This window comes from Globicephala melas, chromosome 1 (genome assembly GCF_963455315.2).
Source record: "Globicephala melas chromosome 1, mGloMel1.2, whole genome shotgun sequence".
Lineage (NCBI taxonomy): Eukaryota > Metazoa > Chordata > Mammalia > Artiodactyla > Delphinidae > Globicephala > Globicephala melas.
The window spans coordinates 145,316,894-145,337,967 of record NC_083314.1 but is presented as its reverse complement, the minus strand read 5'-3'; the positions used below and the strand labels follow the sequence as shown (position 1 = coordinate 145,337,967).

General features: G+C 36.3%; 1 protein-coding gene across 2 annotated transcripts in view; it reads right to left on the bottom strand.

The window, feature by feature from the left end:
- Positions 1–21,074, bottom strand: part of EPS15 (epidermal growth factor receptor pathway substrate 15) — a 160,736-nt gene that overhangs the window by 37,342 nt on the left and 102,320 nt on the right. For both annotated transcript variants that reach the window (XM_060305654.1, XM_030870101.2), the window contains exons 14-20: positions 15,847–16,008; positions 15,258–15,455; positions 9,149–9,352; positions 7,083–7,199; positions 6,766–6,856; positions 4,434–4,469; positions 3,257–3,393 (exon numbers count right to left, since the gene is read on the bottom strand). In XM_060305654.1, coding sequence (XP_060161637.1) covers positions 3,257–3,393; positions 4,434–4,469; positions 6,766–6,856; positions 7,083–7,199; positions 9,149–9,352; positions 15,258–15,455; positions 15,847–16,008 — 945 coding nt within the window. The remainder of the gene's footprint in view (positions 1–3,256; positions 3,394–4,433; positions 4,470–6,765; positions 6,857–7,082; positions 7,200–9,148; positions 9,353–15,257; positions 15,456–15,846; positions 16,009–21,074) is intronic.

The following is a 21,074-nucleotide window of genomic DNA, read 5'->3' as shown; positions in this document are numbered from 1 at the left end:
AATAAATAGCATTCAAGGGGGAAAAATATCAAGTTGGTCTGTATAGCAAGTAACTCTCCATGGTTCCTAATATAATAGTTAAAATGCCAGTGTGAGAGACAGTCACAGACATGATAACTAAAGTCACCAACTATTACTGCTTCTTCTCTAAACTGAGAGAAGGAAAAACTAACAGCCCTGATTTTTAACAATAGCTTGCAGATTTTATGTACCGTCACAGAGAGAAATAGAAAAAGTATGCCTACCTGTGCGTCAGGTTTTATTTCTATTCCTTTATCATACACTGTGCAACCAACCTAAAAGGCCGCTGGGACAGCAAGGGGAACAGGATGGACTGTGCAGCCCATGAGGGAATAAGTGGCCACAAAACTCTTTATGTTATGTTCAGTTTGATAATTAGGCAATTTTGTACACAAAAGTAATTTTCATAACTAAAATACAGACGGTATAATTTTATAGAATTAATGTTCCAAAATCCTCCTACAAATTCACCTAATTTATCACTGAAATTCTCTCTTCTGCATCAGCCATCAACTCCCTCATTTCACAGTATGACTTAGCACGTACACAGTAGCTACCATACACTAGCTAGAATAGTAGGAAATGGCACTTGTTTTTTTGGTTTGGTTTTTAAAATTATGTCCTTCTGAGAACAGAGACCATCCTTGAAGGAATAGGAAAGATTTGTGGGGACAGATTCATGTCTGGAGGCATTAATAGAGGCCCATTTGAAAAGAAGGAAGATGACAAAAAACAGGGGTTTGTAGCTAGGAAGAAATGAGTTTAAATTTTAGACTATAGTGGTGAAGACCTTAGATTTTGGTCAGATAGACCACGGTCTGAATTTAGTTGTATCACTTACTAACTTACACTTAACCTCTCATTTATTGATCTTTATCTTTAAAATGAGGATGAAACATGAGCCTCATAAGATTACTGTGATGCTTAAATGAGGTAACACATGAAAAGAATTTAGCACCATGCCTGGAGCATAGAAGAGATTAGATAAAAGTAACTATTGTTATATTGCCAATTTGGTGTTTAGTTTAGTTTTGAATGGAGAAATTAAGAGCTGTCAGCAAGGGCATTTTTGCTTTCAAAACCTGGGGAGAAAAGGGAAAAAGTAAGTAGAATGAATGGTAGAAAAGTTTCACCAGGGAAGAGGAACAAAAGAAACTTGTTTATTTTTATTTGTTTTTGTTTGTTTTTGCGGTATGCGGGCCTCTCACTGTTGTGGCCTCTCCCATTGTGGAGCACAGGCTCTGGACGCGCAGGCTCAGCGGCCATGGCTCACGGGCCCAGCCGCTCTGCGGCATGTGGGATCTTCCCAGACCAGGCACGAACCCGTGTCCCCTGCATCGGCAGGCGGACTCTCAACCACTGCGCCACCAGGGAAGCCCAAAACTTGTTTATTTTTAAACGAGGAAGAGCTGCTTTGGCTTTCTTGCTCTTTAAACAATAAGAGTGGATAATGAGAGGCTAAAATAAGGTGAGAGGAAAAGAATTCAGGTTGCAGCCAATTTGAGAAAAATTTGGCAAATGGGCCCACACTGCAAACTAAGTGTTGTAGGAAAACAGAGTATCCAGTAGCCTGTGGAAACCACAAATATTTAGTTACAGAGGCATTTGCTTAGTTTTACATCAGTGGAAAAAACCAGCTGCTGGCCAAGTAGCTGAATATAGTACTGAATACTGTATTAGAATACAGTAAGGAAGTAATTCAAGAACACCAAAGTCTATTATCTTTAAAAGAATCAATTACTCTTTTAAGGAAGTTTTCTTAATCTAAGAGTATTAAAAGACAAAATTTTTGCTTCACATGCCTGTCAATCAACTGTTCCTTTCTAGGTCTGGTTTACTTATAGATGTGAAATATCCTGCCTCAAAAAATAAGCCTTCAAATAAAAAATTTAAAACAAACCAAACAAACACGAAAAAAAGCAATTAAAAAGCCCTCCAAAACCATTCATAATTATTGAAATTGGGTGATAGATACATGGAAGTTAAAATATTTCATTATGTTACTCTATTTTGCATGTGTTTAAATATCCATAACATAAAGGTTTTGTTTTCAAAGCCTCCAGATGATAAAGCACTTAGTTGTCTGAACTTAGTTAATTTTTCTGAGTCCCGGTGTCCTTATTATTAAAATAGGGACACCAACACCTACTTTGCAAGATTGATGTGAAGATTAGAAATTATGACTGTGAAGCACACAGAAGTACCGGGATCATAGTTCATGGTTATTAAATAGTAATTGTTGTTCTATGTATATGTTATCAAGAGAGTCTGACATTTAGTGGGAATTTATACTTCTTTACAAGAATAACACTCCAGATATGTCTATAAAATAACAGAAATGATTTTATTTTTTTAAAAAAATCAATGCTGTTCCTTTTAAATTGATTTCATTATTTCAATAATGCATACCAAACATTTTTTAAAAGCTTTACTGAACACTGGCTTACGGATTTTTAATCATTTATTTTTAATATCCCCAATGGGATAAAATTTGGTCCTTTGAAGGGTGGACTTGATATTTGGATGACATGAGTTATTCTAGTCAATTCCAATGGGTGATCAAGGTGTGAAATACCAGTCTGAACCAAAAACTAGATGGGTTCGATGAGGCTGAAATTTTTATATGGTCCATCAGAAGTAATCTACAAGAGGATTCTTTCATCACTGTGTATTTCAAGAAACTCCTTTGCAGACAGAATCCAAAAGATCCACTGTATACCCATTCTCTTAAAGACAAAATATACTTGGCCAATTAGTTCTTCACTTGTAACGTATATGCCTGATGTGGAAGGAATAGGATTTACCAGGAAGGTGTCTGATTCTCATTCCCAGGAGTTAGTGCCAGCTTGGCAAATAATTTTCTTGTCTAGAGTACTGAATTATTTATATCCTTCGGATTTGAAAGATGACTCAAATAGTGTATGACTTTATAGGTAAATTGTTTTTATCATTTTTTTTCTACATTCGTCTCTTTCCCTACTTCTTCTCTGACCATTAAACCGAAGTTAACATATATTTATTGACCACTTAACCACAGTACAGGCAAGGCATGTGTGCTAAATGTTTTATAAGATATAGTTCCTACCCTCAAGGAATTTACTATCTAGCAATGATTAACAGTCTTGTTATTTCACTAGTTTTCTGCTCAATAAACTGTCTGCTCTTAAAAAAGAAAAAGAGAAACTCTTTCAGAACATCTGTTATCCATTCAACATTTTTTAACCCTCCTACTTACCAACGTATTACTGCTATTGCTGGCTGCACTGAAAGGGTCAGTACTTGAAGTGGCAAAAGGATCAGTAGAAGATTGCTTGAAGAAACAGTCAGATGCAAATGGATCTGAACCTTTGAAAGGATCACCTCCAAATGGATCTAAGAAAATACAACACAAATATGAGAGATTACAAAATTATTACTCTAAATTTCCTGTCACCAAAGGCAGGATAACTGACTTAATTAAAAGGCATTTTGAACTCCTGTAGAATCTAAGTTAGGTACTTTATATTTTGACTACTTATTTGGTCAGAAAAAAGTACAAGCAGTTGCATCTAGTTAAATAGCTTTAATTAACATTCTTTCCTACATGTTCATCATTCATTCAAAGCAAATCAGTAATTCCAACACTTACTACACAAATGTCGCCTATACGCTAGGATTAAATAATTCCTCTAAACTGGTGATTTTAATTTTGGGGGTGGGGACAGAATCACAGTTTCCTTTGTGGTTTTGATAAAAGACAGAGTCTTTCACCTAATAAACTTATTTTTTAATTAGCATATAATATCAAGTGATCCCATTTTGAGACCCTTATTCTATGCTATCATAACTAAAGAAACAACAAAAACTTCTAAATGTATTTCTCCCTCTGAGCTCAAGGGTAACAGCCAATAGTTTGGAACAGGTTTGGGAAGCATAACTAAATGGTACACAAGATTTGCTTTATTCTAATGCAAAAATCCCAGAGAAAGAATATCTTAAAAAGCTTAACACTCAGTAATTCTTTAAGATCTTTACTCTTCCCCCATTCATTCAAATAGGCTTTAATCTTAGGAAAACAAAAGTTCTAAACCCTGTAGGAATGTAGATCATTTTGTTTATTTAATCCTTGGCAAATACGGAGAAATCAGTGTAAATACTATTAAAAGCATCAAAGTACAAGCACTAATATCTTTTTTTATAAAGTACAGCTAACAGTTTATTAAGCAAATTCACAAGTATCTACCACTTTTTCTCTGAAAATGCCAGGCACATACAACATCTTAGTGAGGGCTTGGGTCAATTTTAAAACTGAATAAAAAGGAAGTCCATTTCCTATAACTACCCAACTGTGAGATCTCATTCCTAAATATACATAAGCTTATAATTAAGTAGAATCAAATTAAAGCTAAGAAGGACCTCAATAATATACTAACCCATTTTCCCAAAAGGATCATCCTTGAAAGGATCATCTGTGATAAAATAAATAAGCAGAAATCAAAATCACAATATTCACTGTTGTGGCACCATTACTTAAAGGGTAACTTTAAAACAAAAGCAAAGTTTCTTAAAGCAAAGTTTGTTTCATTAACTCTACCTCAAAGTAGATAAAACAATGAATGCCATCCACCTTTAGGAAATATTTTTTAAAAGTAATAAGTAAAGGCAGAACATCAATACACCTCATAAAAGAGACAAATCTGAATTGAGTCAACTATACTTACCTCTTGACCACAAGGTCAGGTTACAGATGGAGGGGAAAAGACAGGCATGACAGCAAGAATTTTACTAACAAAATCTCTACTTTTCAATGGATTACTGGATAGGTATTACCATCAACACTTTAGAAACAAAGACACTAAGTTTCACTGAGGTAAAAAAAAAAAAAAAAAAGTGCTTATAGAATTGAAGAGTCTAGAAATAAATCCTTACACATTTATTGTCATTTGATTTTTGACAAGAGTTCCAAGACAACTCAATGGGGTTAAAGAATTGTCTTTTCAACAAATGGTGCTGGGACACTGAATATCCACATGCAAAAGAATATAGTTGGACCCCTATCTCACACCATATACCAAATTAACTCAAAATGGATCAAATACCTAAATATAACAGCTAAAATTAATAAAGCTCTTAGCAGAAAAAGTAAATCTTCATGACTTTGGACCTTAGATATGAAATCAAAAGCACAAGTGAAAAAAATTTTTTAAATAGGTAAGTTAGACTTCATCAAAATTAAGACAACACTGAACACAAGAAAATAGTTGCAAAGCATATGCTTGATAAGGGATTTATATTCAGAATATGTAAAGAACTCTTACAAATCAACAATAAAAAGACAAACAACCCAATTTAAAAAAGGGCAAATGATCTGAATAAATGTTTCTCCAAAGAAGATATATGGATGGTCAATAACCACAAAGAAAGATGTTCAACAATGTTACTCATTAAGGAAATAAAAATCAAACCCAAATAAGATACCATTTCACACTCACTACAATGGCTATAATCAAAAGGATAGACAGTGACAAGTGTTGACAAAGATATGGAGAAACTGCAACCCACATACAATACTGGTGGGAATATATAATGGTACAGACACTTTGGAAAACAGTTTGGCAGTTCCTCAAATGATTAAATAGAGTACTATGATCTGATATATACCCCGGAGAAATGTAAACATATATCCACACAAAAACTTGTATATAAATGTTCAAGATAGCATTATTCAAAAGAGTCAAAAAAGTGGAAACAACCCAAATGTCCATCAACCAATGAATAAGTAAAACGTGGTATATCCATCCAATGTAATAATATTCATCGATAAAAAGAAATGAGATATTGAACCATACTACAACATGAGTAACCCTTGAAAATATTAGGCTAAATGAAAGAAGCCAGACATAAACATGTATTGTGTAATTCCATAAATATGCACATCTACAGAGACAGAAAGTAGATTAGTGGTTGCCTAGAGCTGGGGATAGGGGAATGGGAAGTGACTTATAATGGGTATGGAGTTGCTCTATGGGGTGATAAAAAATGTTCCAAAATTAGATTTTAGTGAGGATTATACAACTCTGTGAATGTACTCAAACAATTTAATTGTATACTTTAAATGCTCAATTTACATATCTTTTATCACTTTATCAATAAGGAAGTTTTTTTAAAAAGAGTTCTAATTTCTAGGCTTATTTCTGCCATGACTCTAAACAAATTATTCCATTTATGTACCTCAGTTTCCCATCTTTAAAACTGACCTATCAGTTTCACAAGGTAAGTCTGGAAATAAATAAAAAGCAAAAAGAACTTTGAAACAAATGGTATTTAACGTAGTTTACAATGACATCAGACATTTTAATTTATTAAACTCATATTTCTTCAATAAGACTGTAGGCACCTTAAGGGCAGTGATCGGGCTACTAACTACTACAATTTCCACTCTTTTAAAAGCATGATGTTGGCACTTTTGGTAATTAATTGCCGGTTGACTTAAGAGTGCCCAATCTCCTCTCTTTCTTTGGGCTCCTATTCTGAAGAAGAAACATACTCTTAATTAGGGGTCCCTGAGACATAAGCAAAGGCTTAGTTCCAGGACTTAGTTGCCTGAAGGGGACAAATACTAAAATCTGACTATATAAAACCTCACTCTCCCTTTTACTTTTGTTATAACGAGTAGGCTCTCAAAACTGAAGCCCAAATTCCTATACAGCTTATGTATTAAAACCCTTTTTGGTAAATCTGTAATATAAATATAAGAGTACTTACTGCCAACAAAAGGATCAGACTGGAAAAAATCCAAGTTTGAATCTGCAACTGGATTTGTCAGTGAACTTGATTCTACATTAAATGGATCTTCCTAAAAATAATTTTAAATTAAAAAAAAAGTTTTAGAAAACAATGTTTTAAAAGGTAACATTTAAAAATAAAATAACATGTTTGAAAAATCAACTGATGGTAACATAAATATTTTTGTGGTCATAAAGTCCACTTAACACATTTTTCTCTTTCCTTAGACTAAAATAGTGTACAGCCCATCTTGAGAAGACAGTGATAAAAACATTTAATTATAAAATTATTTTTACCTCTTTTGAATGTCTGTCACTATTAAATTCAGGACAAACTTTTTCCTTAACAACTGTAGTCACCACTTCGTTTTCATCAGTCACACCAGAAGGCGGTATTTCAGGACTACTTCTTGCCTACAAAATATTAATTCTTCATAGACTTACAATGTATTTTCTACTTGGCAGGAGAAACTGACAAAGAATAGTCAAAAATTACTAAAAAATTTTAAAAGACAAGCAGAACATATTCAGTGAATGACTTCTCCCGTAATCTTTCTTAAGAAAATGGTATTACCAAGCATCATAGCCACTCAAGGCCAGAAAACTTCAGGTCTTTCTTAACTACTCCCCTTTGGTCATCCCCCAGCTATATTCCAAGTCTTGCTGAGTCTACCTCCTATCTCTTTCTTAAATCCTTCCTTTCTTCTCCATCCTCACTGTCACTATCATTCATTTACAGTATCATCATTTCTGGTCCGTGTTACTGTAGTAATAACCTTCCAACTGCCTTCTGCCTCCAATATGTGTCCTTCCCATCTACCTTCTTATGGTAGCTAAAGCAATAGATATAAAATGTGAATCTGATCATGACTCTCTGGTTAAAAGTCCTTCAATGGCTTCCCGTTGTTTTCTGGATCTAAATTTCTGATCTAAGAAGTGCAAAGGGCAATCTCCATTTCAAACCACCCTATGTCTTTGAAGGATAACCTCGTAATCTCCATTCTGTGCTTAAAAAAAATATTGTATAATATATCCAAGACTGCACTGTCGAAATAATATTAAGTCTGTTAATTTTACATCCTTAATATCTCTCAAATTTGTATTCTTCTCATCATCATCCCTCCTGTTACTGGTTAAGTCTAGGTTAAAACAATTCTCAAACAGACCATTCCAACAGTCTCTTACCATACGGCTGTGTCCAGTCCTACTCTTCAATCTATTATCCACTTTTTTTTTTTTTTTTTTTTTGGCTGCACCTCACGGCTTATAGGATCTTAGTTCCCTGACCTGGACTTGAACCTGGGCCACGGCAGTGAAAGCGCCAAGTCCTAACCACTGGACCAACAGGGAATGCCCTATCCACATTTTTTAAAAGGTAAACTCAATCCTGTCACTTCTTGCTTAAAAATTCTTCAATAGCTACTCACTGTAGTAAGATGAATTCCCCAATGCTTCAAGATGAATCCAAATTTCTTACTCTCTGGTCCTTTCTGACCTACAAGTGGTCATTTTTATCTAGGTACACATTATAATCACCCATGGAATTTGTTTTTAAAATATATGTACCTGGCTTCAACCCAGAAACTCTAGTTCAACAAGTTTGAAGTGGGGCACAGACATCTCTATCTTGATAAAAAGTACAGAGGTAATGCAGGTAACCCCCTAGGAGAGAGCCTCATCTCCTACCAATACATTCCCCACCATCACAAAATATCCTCCAAAAACTTCTCATGATCCTGTGCAGCATGTTTTCTCCCATTTCATACCTATGCTAATGCTGTTTCCTCTGCTAGGAATGTACTACCTTCTCTGTTGCTTAACCCCTTCTCACTTCAATGGCCACTTGTAAAGCTTCCCTATGACATCTTCTCTGAGCCTCCTCCAAGCTGTCCTACCTGAATATCCTATGCTTACTTTAACACAGCCTTTTAACACAGTGTTACATGACTAGACTGTGTGCAGCTTGAAGACGGGGTTAAAGGTCTTTTGTCTCTGTAGCTCTCATACATAACAGCAGCACTCTTGCATTAGTTGGTGTTCTCCAAAAAAACCAGTAAATAAATGTCCTCAATGTTATGAAATAAAGAATTACTTTCAGCTTTGGGCAAGAGTACTTAAAAACTATTTTTAAAAGTTACTATCTACAGAACTACTATTCTGAAAACATGCTCTATAACAATAGATCAGTTAAAATTATATTTCTACACTAGTTAAAACTGTTAGAACCCATTCTCCGCCTCTCAACTGTCTCCGATGAGGCAAGGCCACATATTTACATTAGGTATGATGTCAACAAAACTTCGATCTAAATTAATTGTTTTTTCTGAAGTTGATTACGAAATTTAAGGAACTGTTAAACTCACTGGAGACTCCTGGTGTATGGACTCAGACTCTAGGTTGCTCTGGCCTTCAGTGTGCTCATTAAGATTGGCTGTTTCACTGCTGCTGGTGCTGAGACTGCAATAATCTGTAGCGCCATTCACAAGAATGCTGTGTGCACTACTGCACCAATTTAATTGATTATTATGGTTTTCCAGCTCTTTCATTTCCATCAGTTTCATTTGCATCTATCAACACAAAGTAGAAATACAAAACAGAATTTATTAATAGAAAGACATGTAATGTAAAAATAACTATATACTTAGACTTGGTCAAGGAAAAATTTGCTTCCATTAAGGAATGCAGCATGACTTAGTAATCCATCCCAGCAAGTTCTCCTCTTGAAATTCCAATATATATGGATATGCTTTTTGTACATCTTCTGATGCTCTAAGAATTTTAATTCAAATATCTGCAAATTGGCAATCCTTTAGAATATAATTAGAAAAAAGGTCAGGGTACTAGGAAAAAGATAGCACAGTGGCAGAGCAAGAGAAGATTTTGTGATGAAGCTTTAGGAGAGAGAAAGGAAGTTGAGGAAGAGTACACAAGACTTTGGAGCCATCCATACTCCTATTGGGAAGAAGAGAAGTGAAGACAGAGGTGAAATAAGCTAGTGTTCTATCCTGTGGCATTACTTATTAATGGGCTAGAGCCCTAGGAAGTAGTCTCTAAATCTAAGGTATGCCAAACAGGTTAAATAAAGGACTTTTTTTAATCTCAATAGCCAAGTGACTTTATACACCTGGGACAACAGTGGGACAAAAAATCGTATGCAATAAATTGTAATATATATAAAAAGAAAACTGTGGGGCACCAGAGGAAGGAAAAAATGCTTATTTATACCAACGTCTACAATAAAAACAAATTTACATATACCTCAAAGAAACTGATAGCAGAATCAAAATTGTTTCTAGTGAAAAGGAATAATAAATGGAATTTTACTGAATAGCACTCATTTTCACACAAAATATATATTTTTTAATTATATTGGAGTCCTCTTTATTAGCATGTTGTATTTTTTGTTTTTAGCAAATATAAAAATTACCTATTGACATTTTGTAAATCAAGGCTCTGTTCCCTAATCTTATTCCCCTAACATTCCCCATAAGGTTTTTAAGTTGCTCAATTTGGAATCTGTAATTTACCGAAGGTCTTTTCAGGGTCATAACCTGGGAAAAGAACATCTGGACTGGGAGACAGATGTAAATCTAGCTCTATCACCTTCTAGTTAGGTGATCTTAGTCAAAGTAACCTCTCCAAGCCTCCATTTCTTAATCCATAAAGGTAGTTAAGAACTATCTCCATAGATGAATGTTAAGTGGAGCAAGATAGATTTGAAAGAACTCTGTAAAATGTAAAGGCCTGGGCTTTCCTGGTGGCGCAGTGGTTGAGAGTCCGCCTGCCGATGCAGGGGACATGGGTTCGTACCCTGGTCTGGGAAGATTCCACATGCCGCGGAGCGGCTGGGCCCGTGAGCCATGGCTGCTGAGCCTGCACGTCCGGAGCCTGTGCTCTGCAACGAGAGAGGCCACAACAGTGGGAGGCCCGCGTACCGCAAAAAAAAAAAAAAAAGTAAAGCCCTATGTAAAAGATGGACAATGTGTGTAAAAATACCTGGCACACTGCATTTCTCACTATTATAGCAATTAAATATTCCTGTTCCTTTTCCACTAATTCACTCTATTTTTAAAAAGATAAAGACTTGAGCCTGAGGGTAGAGACCACAATTTTTGTTACCAACTTTGTATCTCCAACATCTAGGACAATGATGCATACTGTAAGTGCTTAATATATGTTCACTGAAAAACGCAACTATTATGCTTATAAATTTAAACAGTGGGCATCAGTAAGCATATATGTACATATCTACCAAACTGCATTGTAATTAGGATTTAAACTAACAATCCAAAAATACTACATATTTATTAATCCACAGCATAGGCCTTGTATAGTCCTAGTGTTACAGAGCAGTGGCTTATAAACTTACTTTAATCCATAGAAAGAAATAGATTCCCTGACCCAGTAAATATATATGTTTATATATGTCTCTCTGTGTGTATTTATATACATAAACACACATATATAGATGCATACATCATATATATAATTATACACACACACACGCACATACAGTGGTAAAACAAGTTCCACGAAGTAATACTTACCCTTACTGCATGTAATGCATGCTGATATTTCCTGTTCTCCCTTATTTCATTTAAAAAATTTATCATGACCATTAAATCAATTTTAATGCCCACTACTACCTTGCAGTATAAAATTTAAAAATTAATACTAAAATAATACCCATCATACAGATGAAACAGTAGGGTGAAATACTTGCCTATCAGAAAGTTCTGTTTAGGGCAGTTTGTTCCTTATAGTTATTTCTGAGACAATCAATAGAATCGTGAACACAACTAGGCTTTCCTGTGTCTGGTTCTCCCATGCACCTGTCACTAAGCCTTACTCTCTACGTAAACTTAGAGGATACGGGAAAAAAAAAAATCACACAACTAACACAAGCTCTTTGCAAATTGTGCAAGAAAAGTACAATAAACATTTAGAGTGCCAGAAATACTTGGATAAATAGTATATATTGTATAAGTAAGTTACATAGAGTTAAGGTCAAAGGTTCTTTGTTTTCTTGCAAATACAAGGTAAGAAGTAAAAATAAAAATTCAGCAAGTCAGAAAATTTTTCTTTAGTTATTTCTTTTCCCAAAAAAGCTATAGTTAAGCTTTCGAGAGCAACTTCTTCTTTATAGGCCCTCTGTGGAAAGACATATAGTCACTGAGTCAAGTGTAACAGTTTGGTATGTTTATTCTTAAGGTTTGGAGATCAGACACAAGGATCTAATTTCTTTCACAGACACCAAATATATTCTGGCACACTTGGTAGTACAGCCTGCTGAAACTATTTTCCATGCTCAAAAACACTGTTTTATTTTCTCTCTGATAATTTATAATATCCAGAGTCCTTTCTATTTTTCTCATTTATGCTCCTTCCTTTGAAAGAAATCCTCTTTCAAAAAAGTCAAAGAAAAGAAAATGAAAAGACAAGCCAGAGACTGGGAGAAACTATTTGCAAATCAATTAACTATCTGATAAAGGACTTATCTCCAGAATACATATATATTTTTAAAAACACTTATAATTTAATAAGAAGAAGAACCCATTTTTAAAAAATGGGCAAGGGACTTAAACAGATGTTTCATCCAGAAGGATATACAAATGGCTAATAAGCACATGAAAAGATGATCAACAACTCTAGTCATAAGAGAATTACAAATTAAAAACTATGAAGTACCACTTTACATCTACAGGAATGACTATAATCAAAAAGACAATAAGCGTTGGTAAGAATGTGGAGAAACTTGGAACCCTCATACACTGCTAGGGGGAACATAAAATGATACAGCCACTTTGGAAAAGTTTGGCAATTTAAAGTTAAAAAAAAAAGTTTAACATAACTTTACAATATAAACAACTTTCATATCCAAGAGAAATGAAGACATATGTCCACACAAACAATTGTATGCAAATACAAAATTTAAAGCAGCATTATTTGTAATAGTCAACAAGTGGAAAGGATCCAAATGCCCATTAATGAATGGGTAAACAAAATACCTTATACAATGGACTATAATATTGTTACATGCTACAACATGGATGAGCCTCAAAAACATTATGCTAAGTGAAAGAAACCACATGAGAAAGACCACACAGTGCTTGATTTTCTCTATGTGAAATGTTCAGAAAAAGCAAATTTATAGAAGCAAAACATAGATTAGTAGTTACCTAGGGGTAAGAGTGGGGACTGACTATAAATGGGCACAAGGATCTTTTGGGAGTGATGGAAATGTTCTAAAACTGGATTGGGATGTTTCAGCAACTCTAAATTTACTGAAAATCATTGAATTGGATCCTTAAAACTGGTTAATTTTTTTTTTGGATCTTACACAGAACTCTGGGTTCAAAAATCAGTACTTGGACTTTGCATTTTAGCCCAGCAGGGCCACCCAAGTGACATTTCCAGGGAACAGAATCAACTTCCAGTAAATCAGCAAGCTTCCACCACAAATGGAAATATTCAAATGAATATTTATAAGAAAAAATTGAAGGTATACTGGAAAGAGAATTTTTTTTATTGTTGAAATGCCTACTGCTCCAAGCTAACAGTTTAAACTAAAAATCAGGATGTTGTTGGGTGGGGAGAGTAACAAACATTTTATGAGTGACTGTGCAATCGTGTTTGTTATTACTGAAGGAAAAAAGAAAAGGAAACACCGTCCAGTGCACCGTGTTCATTTCGATTTCCAATGACAGAGACTGTTGTGGTGTTTGGTGGCAGAGTAGAAAGAGCACTGAAAAAACTGGTTAATTTTATGGTCTATAAATTATACTTTAAACAACAGTTTTTTTTTAAACTCAAAGAAAACTATTTTAAAGACTGTCCATTTATCTGGTATCATTCCCACTAGGATGACTTTCTTTTGGGTTTCCTACCTGTTTATTGAGTACCTACACTGGGACAAGAACTGTGCTAAATGTTAGAATAAAAATGTATGTTTCTAGACCTAAAAGCTCCATCTACTGAGGGAGACAGACACATAAACAAATGTGCAGGGGGAAATGTTATGATTGCTATAACAGAAGTACAATGTCCAATAAAGGCAGGGTTCAGAAAACCCCACAAAGCAATAAGAGGTTAAGCTATGTCTTGCAAGATGAGTGAGCAGGTATTCACCTGCCAGGCAAGAGGGGGGAGGGAAGCATATCAAGGGGAAGGACTTCATTATGTATAATAATTAAGTGACCAGGTTTTAGAAGATCTGAATCTTAGGCTGTGGCTCTTTTGAAGGCTATGTAACCATAGGCAAGTTACTTAACCTTCCTTGGCTTCAATTTGTTCAAATTCAAAATGAAAGGAATGGGCTACATTATCTCTATGTACATCTAACCATCTTAACATCATTCTATAAAATATTATTCTCCATTTAGGGAAGTCAAGAAATAGCATAGTGAAGGATCTATATTCTTGATCTACCATAACACTGCATATTTATCTATATAAAGAACAATTTCCTAATTACAAAAAATACAGGTCTCTAAATGAGCAAAACTGATTTTAAGATAAGAATCCCAAAAGGGAAGGCACTGGGTTATTATTTATAAAAATAAGCAACACATACTGAGCACTTATTTACCACTGTGCTCAAACGTCTCACTGGTTTTGCCTCACTGAAACTTTACAAGCAGCTCTAGGAGGTAGAGGAGTACTGTTAATTCTCCAATTTTATTTACTTTTTAAAATTTGGCCATGCCACACAGCTTACGGGATATCTTAGTTCCCCGACCAGGGGTTAAACCTGGGCCCTTGGCAGTGAAAGGGCAGAGTCCTAACCACTCGACCACCAGAAAATTCCCAATTCTCCAATTTTTTTTTTTTAAATAAATCTATTTTTGGCTGCATTGGGTCTTCATTGCTGAGCGCGGGCTTTCTCTAGTTGCGGCGAGTGGGGGTTACTCTTCGTTGCGGTGCACGAGCTTCTCACTGCAGTGGCTTCTCTTGCTGTGGAGCAGGGGCTCTAGGCACGTGAGCTTCAGTAGTTGTGGCATGTGGGCTCAGTAGTTGTGGCTCGCAGGCTCAGTAGTTGTGGCGCATGGGCTTAGTTGCTCCACAGCATGTGGATCTTCCCAGACCAGGGCTCGAACCTGTGTTCCCTGCGTTGGCAGGTGGATTCTTAACCACTGCGCCACCAGGCAAGTCCCCGCAGTCCTCCAATTTTAAAGGTGAGGAATATGATACTGAGAAGATTGAGGCAGTAAGTGGCAGAGCCAGCATTTAAACCTAAACCATCTAACTACAAATCCTGCACACTCAACCAGACTCCAGTGATAACCATAAGATGTACAAGATACGTGACAGTTTTAACTTATGACAGGTGACAAGAAGCCTATTCATACAAAATGACTGAAAATGAAAAATAAACTAGGCAGAGGGAGAAGAAGCAGATCGAGAAAATATCATTTACTAAAAGGGTATGTGAGTGCCCATTTGAGTGTATTTTTCACTGCCACAAAGACTTACTGAACTTATTTCCTGCTGTGAATCTTGCAGGTGCTGCTGAAGAGGGCCCAGCTGGGCCTTCCCTGACTCCACACTCTCCTCCAACTCTGCTGTTTCTTGCTGTAGGCGACTCAGCTCTTCCCTAGCTTTGGCCAGCTCTTCTTCGTAAGTGGAGATCTGTGATTCTTGACTAGTTAATTCAGCTTTCAGGGATGAGATCTATAACATGGAGGTGAATGAGAAGAAAGGGGGATTAAAAAAAGAAATGTCATTAAAATATTCCATAATGCATTAGGTTTATTTGTTTAGTTTACTATTTTGGTGGTTTTTTTATGTATTTTTTGTAGAGAAGGGCAATCAGGGGACTGACAGAGGAGAGTGGAAGGCATAGGTACCATACCTCCAACTAAAATTTGGAAAAAAAATATATGAAGTGTCCTACTTCCCCTGTAATTTCTGGATGAAACATGCCCCATCTCCTTCAATTCCCTGAACTTCATGTTGACTAGACTGCCATCTAACAATAAAAGCAACAAGAAGCAGAGAATGTTTCCATCTTAAGCCAGCAAAAGCAACTAAGGTATAGATACAGTAAACCGCCAGACTTTACCAGCTGGGCCTCCTCAGCACACTTCTTCCTGACTTCCTGCAGTTGCTCCTCCAGCTGAGCTTTCTGCTCATCCAGCCCATCAAGGAGTTCCTGTACTTGCTGTTTCTGGGCCTGCAGTTTTTGCAGATTAGTATTCTCCCTTTGAACTTCATCTTGAAGATCCTGAAATACAGGAAAATTAACGTATTTATTATCTTTGGAGGCAGGGGAAGGTTAACAATTTATAAAAGCCTATCTTAAGGGAAAGTAAAGTCTCATCTTATTAAGTACATTGTGTTGATGGATTGGAGGATTCATAGCTTTAAATACAATCTTTACTTGAGGACTTCTTCCCTAGATTCCAGATTTAGAAATTCAATTCGCTTACTCAAATCCATCCTTGGATGTCTGATGGGCTTCTCTAACATATCAAAAACAGAACTCCTGGCATTTCCCCCACCCCATCTGCTTTATCCTCCATTTTCCCCCTCTCAGTTTCTCTGGCCAAAAAATATAGCATCTTCTTTGACTCTTCTCTTTCTCTCACATCTCATCTCCAATCTGTCAGCAAATTTTTTGCTCCTTCCTTCAAAATATACTTAAAAAACTGGCCACGTTTTTCTTCAACCTTGGTCCCAGTCACTTTTCTCTCTTTCCTAGACTGCTGCCTTCTAATTGGTCTCCCTTCCTCCATGCATGCTACCTTTCAGTTTATTTTCAGCACAGCAGCCACTGTTAAAAACCCACGTCAGGGCTTCCCTGGTGGCGCAGTGGTTGAGAGTACACCTGCCGATGCAGGGGACACGGGTTCGTTTCCCGGTCCGGGAAGATCCCACGTGCCGCGGAGCGGCTGGGCCCGTGAGCCATGGCCGCTGAGCCTGCGCGTCCGGAGCCTGTGCTCCGCAACGGGAGAGGCCACAACAGTGAGAGGCCCGCATACCACCAAAATAAATAAATAAAAATAAAATAAAAACCCACGTCAGATGATGTCACTCCTCTACGCAAAACTCTGCACTGACTTCCCATCTCCCTTACTGTAAAAACCCAAGTCTTTACAATGGCCCCACGTGATCCCATCTCCCAGCTTCATTTCCTACTGCTCTCTCCCTTGCCCACTCTATTTCAGCCACACTGGCCTTACTGCTGCTTCTCAAACATGTCAGATATGCTCCCTTCTCGGGATCTTTCACTGATTATCCCCTCTTCCTAGAAAGTTCTTCCCCCAAGTATCCACATGCCTCAATCCCCCATCTCTTTGAAGTCTTTGCTCAACTGTTAACTTCTCAGTGAGGCCTTCCTCACCATCACCCACCACCATCTCCCTCCACTGATTCTCCTTCATATACAGCATATAATTTTATTTATTTTCTAGAAGAGCTTTTATTGAGATAATTTACATATCATACAATTCACCCATTTAAAGTGTACAAGTCAATGGTTTTTAGTATATTTAGAGTTGTGGAACCATGACCACAACAATTTTAGAACATTTTTGTCACTGCAAAAAGAAACCCCATACCCGTTAGCAAGTCACTCGCTATTTCTCTCCCAATCACCCCAGCCCTAGGCAACCACCAATCTACTTTTTATCTCTATAGCTTTGTCTGTTCTAGATATTTTATATGAATGGACTCATACAACGTGTTTTTTTGTGACTGGCTTCTTTGCGACTTAGCATGTTTTCAAGTTGCATCTGAGTTGGCATAAAATAATTAAATAGCTTTATGAGATGTAATTTATACAACCATAAAAGGTGCCCATTGTAAGTATACAACTGAGTTTTAGTAAATATATACAGTTGTGCAATGATCACCACAATTCAGTTTTATAACACTTCCACAACCTAAAAAGTTCCTTCATACCATTTAGGAGTCAATTCTCATTCCCATTTCAAGCCCCAGGCAAACCAGTGACCTGCTTTCTGTTGCTATAATTTTACCTTTTATAGACATTTCATATAAATAGAATCATATAATATGTAGTCTATGGTAATGTGTAGTCTACTGTATTCTTTCTTTTTTGTTTTGTAGTCTACTGTATTCTTATACCCAGTATATTTTGAGATTCATCCATGTTACTGCATGTATACGTAGTTTGTTCCTTTTTATTGCTGAGTAGTATTCCATTGTATGGATATACTTTTGATGGACATTTAGACTGATCCTAGTTTTGGCTACTATGAGTAATAGAACGTATCTCCTTCTATTAGAATGTAAGCTCCATGAGTCCAGGGATATTTGTGAATTTTGTTCACTGCTATATTCCCAGTTCCCAGTATACAAGAGGTACTCCATTACTATTTAGTGAATGATGAGTAACACAGTAAAGATGTTAATTCTCTCCTAATTAATCTATACACTCCAATGAAAATCCTAACAAGATTTTCCAAGGAACCTGAAAAGCTCTGGAAGAACATATTCTAAAAATTATTTGGAAGAACAAAGAAAAAAACCAAAAACAGCATTATAAAATGTAAAAAGGACTTACCCTATAAGATATTATGAATTACTGGAAAGCTAGGATAACTAAGACAGCTTGGTTTGATGCAAGGATAGACAAATAGATCAAAGGAAGAGAAAACAGAACTTAGACACAGATCTAGATATATAAAGAAAAAATGATGAGAAGGCATGACATTAAAATTGACCGGAGGAAAAGAGAACTAACTATTCAGTAAATGATGCTGGGCATACCCGTATGGCAAGAAGAAAAAAATTATAAGTCTCTAAATCATACCAAACAGAAAAATTAATTCCAGGTATACTACAGACCTAATGTGAAAGACAAAACTTTAAAATGTGCAGAAGAAAATACAGATCTCAGTGTAAGAAAATTTCTTAAAACAAAAAAAGATAAACCATTTTGAAAATGACATGTTTATTTATTCATCTATGTGCTAGATCTTATGCTTAATGATAAAGGATACAGAGATTAGGGGCTTCCCTGGTGGCACAGTGGTTAAGAATCCGCCTGCCAATGCAGGGGACACAGGTTCGAGCCGTGGTCCAGGAAGATCCCACATGCTGTAGAGCAACTAAACCCGTGCACCACAACTACCGAGCCTGCACTCTAGAGCCCATGCACCACAACTACTGAAGCCCGTGCACCTAGAGCCCGTGCTCAGCAACAAGAGAAGCCAGCGCACTGCAACAAAGAGTAGCCCCCGCTCACCACAATTAGAGAAAGCCCGCGTGCAGCAACAAAGACCCAACACAGCCAAAAATACTAAATAAATAAATAAATTTATTAAAAAAAAAAAACGAATACAGATTTAAAAAAAATACAGTGGGAAATCTCTGTACAAGGGAGAGTTGAGAGACAGATGAATGCAACCTTGCCATTATCATTACCACCATGAAACACAGCAGCCAAGATGGCCAAATTTACATATCCTCTGACAACTGGGGTTCCTCATTTGAACCAGAGAAGATCATTTGAATGACTATTTTCCCAATTCTCTGAAGAATAGTAAATTACTAGTACCACTGCAGATGCACAGGAGAGAGGTTAATTCATTATATACAAAGGATTCCATAGGGAATTAGGACTTGATTGTCTCCAGGAACCACGGGTGAGAAAGAAGAATGGATTGATAACTCCTAAGGCATGTGTCTGCACGAGGTGGGCAGAGATCTCGAAGAGAGTGAAGTAAAATTGTGAACACAAGTTTCTAAAAGTAACAATATCCTTTAAATAACATACTATTCAAAGACCCCAATGATCATTCATCAGAATAAGAATCTAAGAAAATAGAAGAAAAACTTATCAGAAGGTCTCTGAATTATTGCATGACTTATACAAGATAGCATCATCAACATGATAGCAAACATTTTCAATGGCCCTTACATTGTGCTAGGTACTGTTACACTCATTTACACCCCATATGACAAATCTATGAGGTAGATACTATTAGTCACATTTTACACATGAGAAAACTGAGGTACAGATGAGCAAGTAACTTGTTCAAAGATACAATTTAGCAAGTGATAAATTCAAACTAGGTTTTTAAAAAAATTTTTATTGGAGTATAGTTGCTTTACAATAGTGTGTTAGTTTATACTGTACAGCAAAGTAAATCAGCTACACATATACACATATCCCCTCTTTTTTTGGATTTCCTTCTCATTTAGGTCACCACAGAGCATTGAGTAGAGTTCCCTGTGCAATACAGTACGTTCTCATTTCTCCTTCCAGAGTCTGAGCTCTGCTATATGCTATGCTACACACTGTCTGTAGACTAAATGTTTCACACATGTGCCACTATTTTTCAAATATATGCAGATGCTCCTGTGATTAAATAAGACACTGAACCATGTTTTTAATAACTGCTTTTTAACTTATATTTTCTCAACCAACTGATCAATTTAAAAGTACAACTACTACCATGCTGCTTTCCTTTAAAAATTCCCTTAAAAGAGCCAACACAATGGATGATCAATGAAAGACTCCTCTTGGGCTAACATTCCATGCGTCTAGGTGATTACAGATTCATAATGGTGAGCTCTGCTAGTACTTTATTATTAATTTAGCAGCATGCCTAAATATTTTTTTAATGCCTAAGTTTTTAACCTTGCTTACACTGTTAACCAATCCACACTCAAAATGGAGATACACCTTTACATATGCAGCTCACATTGGCTCTCAATAGACACATGCTAGTTTTCATTGTCCCTCTCCTGATTCATAATTTATTTTGCCTTTGTTTCTTCCTATTCCAAATGTCTAACTTTCTTAAAAAAATAACTCATTGCAAAGGAGATTTCTTTAATCACTCTGCTATTTCAAAAATATACGATGGTTCCCTCTTATCTATAGGATAAAGTAAAACAGGCTACAAGATACCTTAGAACCTTCAATTCTGGGCCCAACATTATCCTTCCTCTTTTACTACCCTCTTTTCTTCATGGTCACCTGTGCCCCATCCTCAATAGACCCTCTTTCTCCAAAAGACAATATACTGCAATGTCCGTGTGCCTTTCCTACACCATCTGCTCTGCCTTGAATGCCCTTCCACACCATTGCTATCTGGAAGCTCACTTTTCATTCTTCAAGGCCCAGCCAAATTTAATATCCTCTGACCCACCTTGAAGTTCCTTTACCTGTGCTCTTACAGCAGTTTGTACCTAACCTCTATTATGACACTTACTACACTGCATTATAGTTACCTCTAAATAATAACCTGCTGAAGGACAGAGCCAATGCCTCATCTTTCTTAGAGGTTCCACAATCTAGTGCAATACCTCGCACAT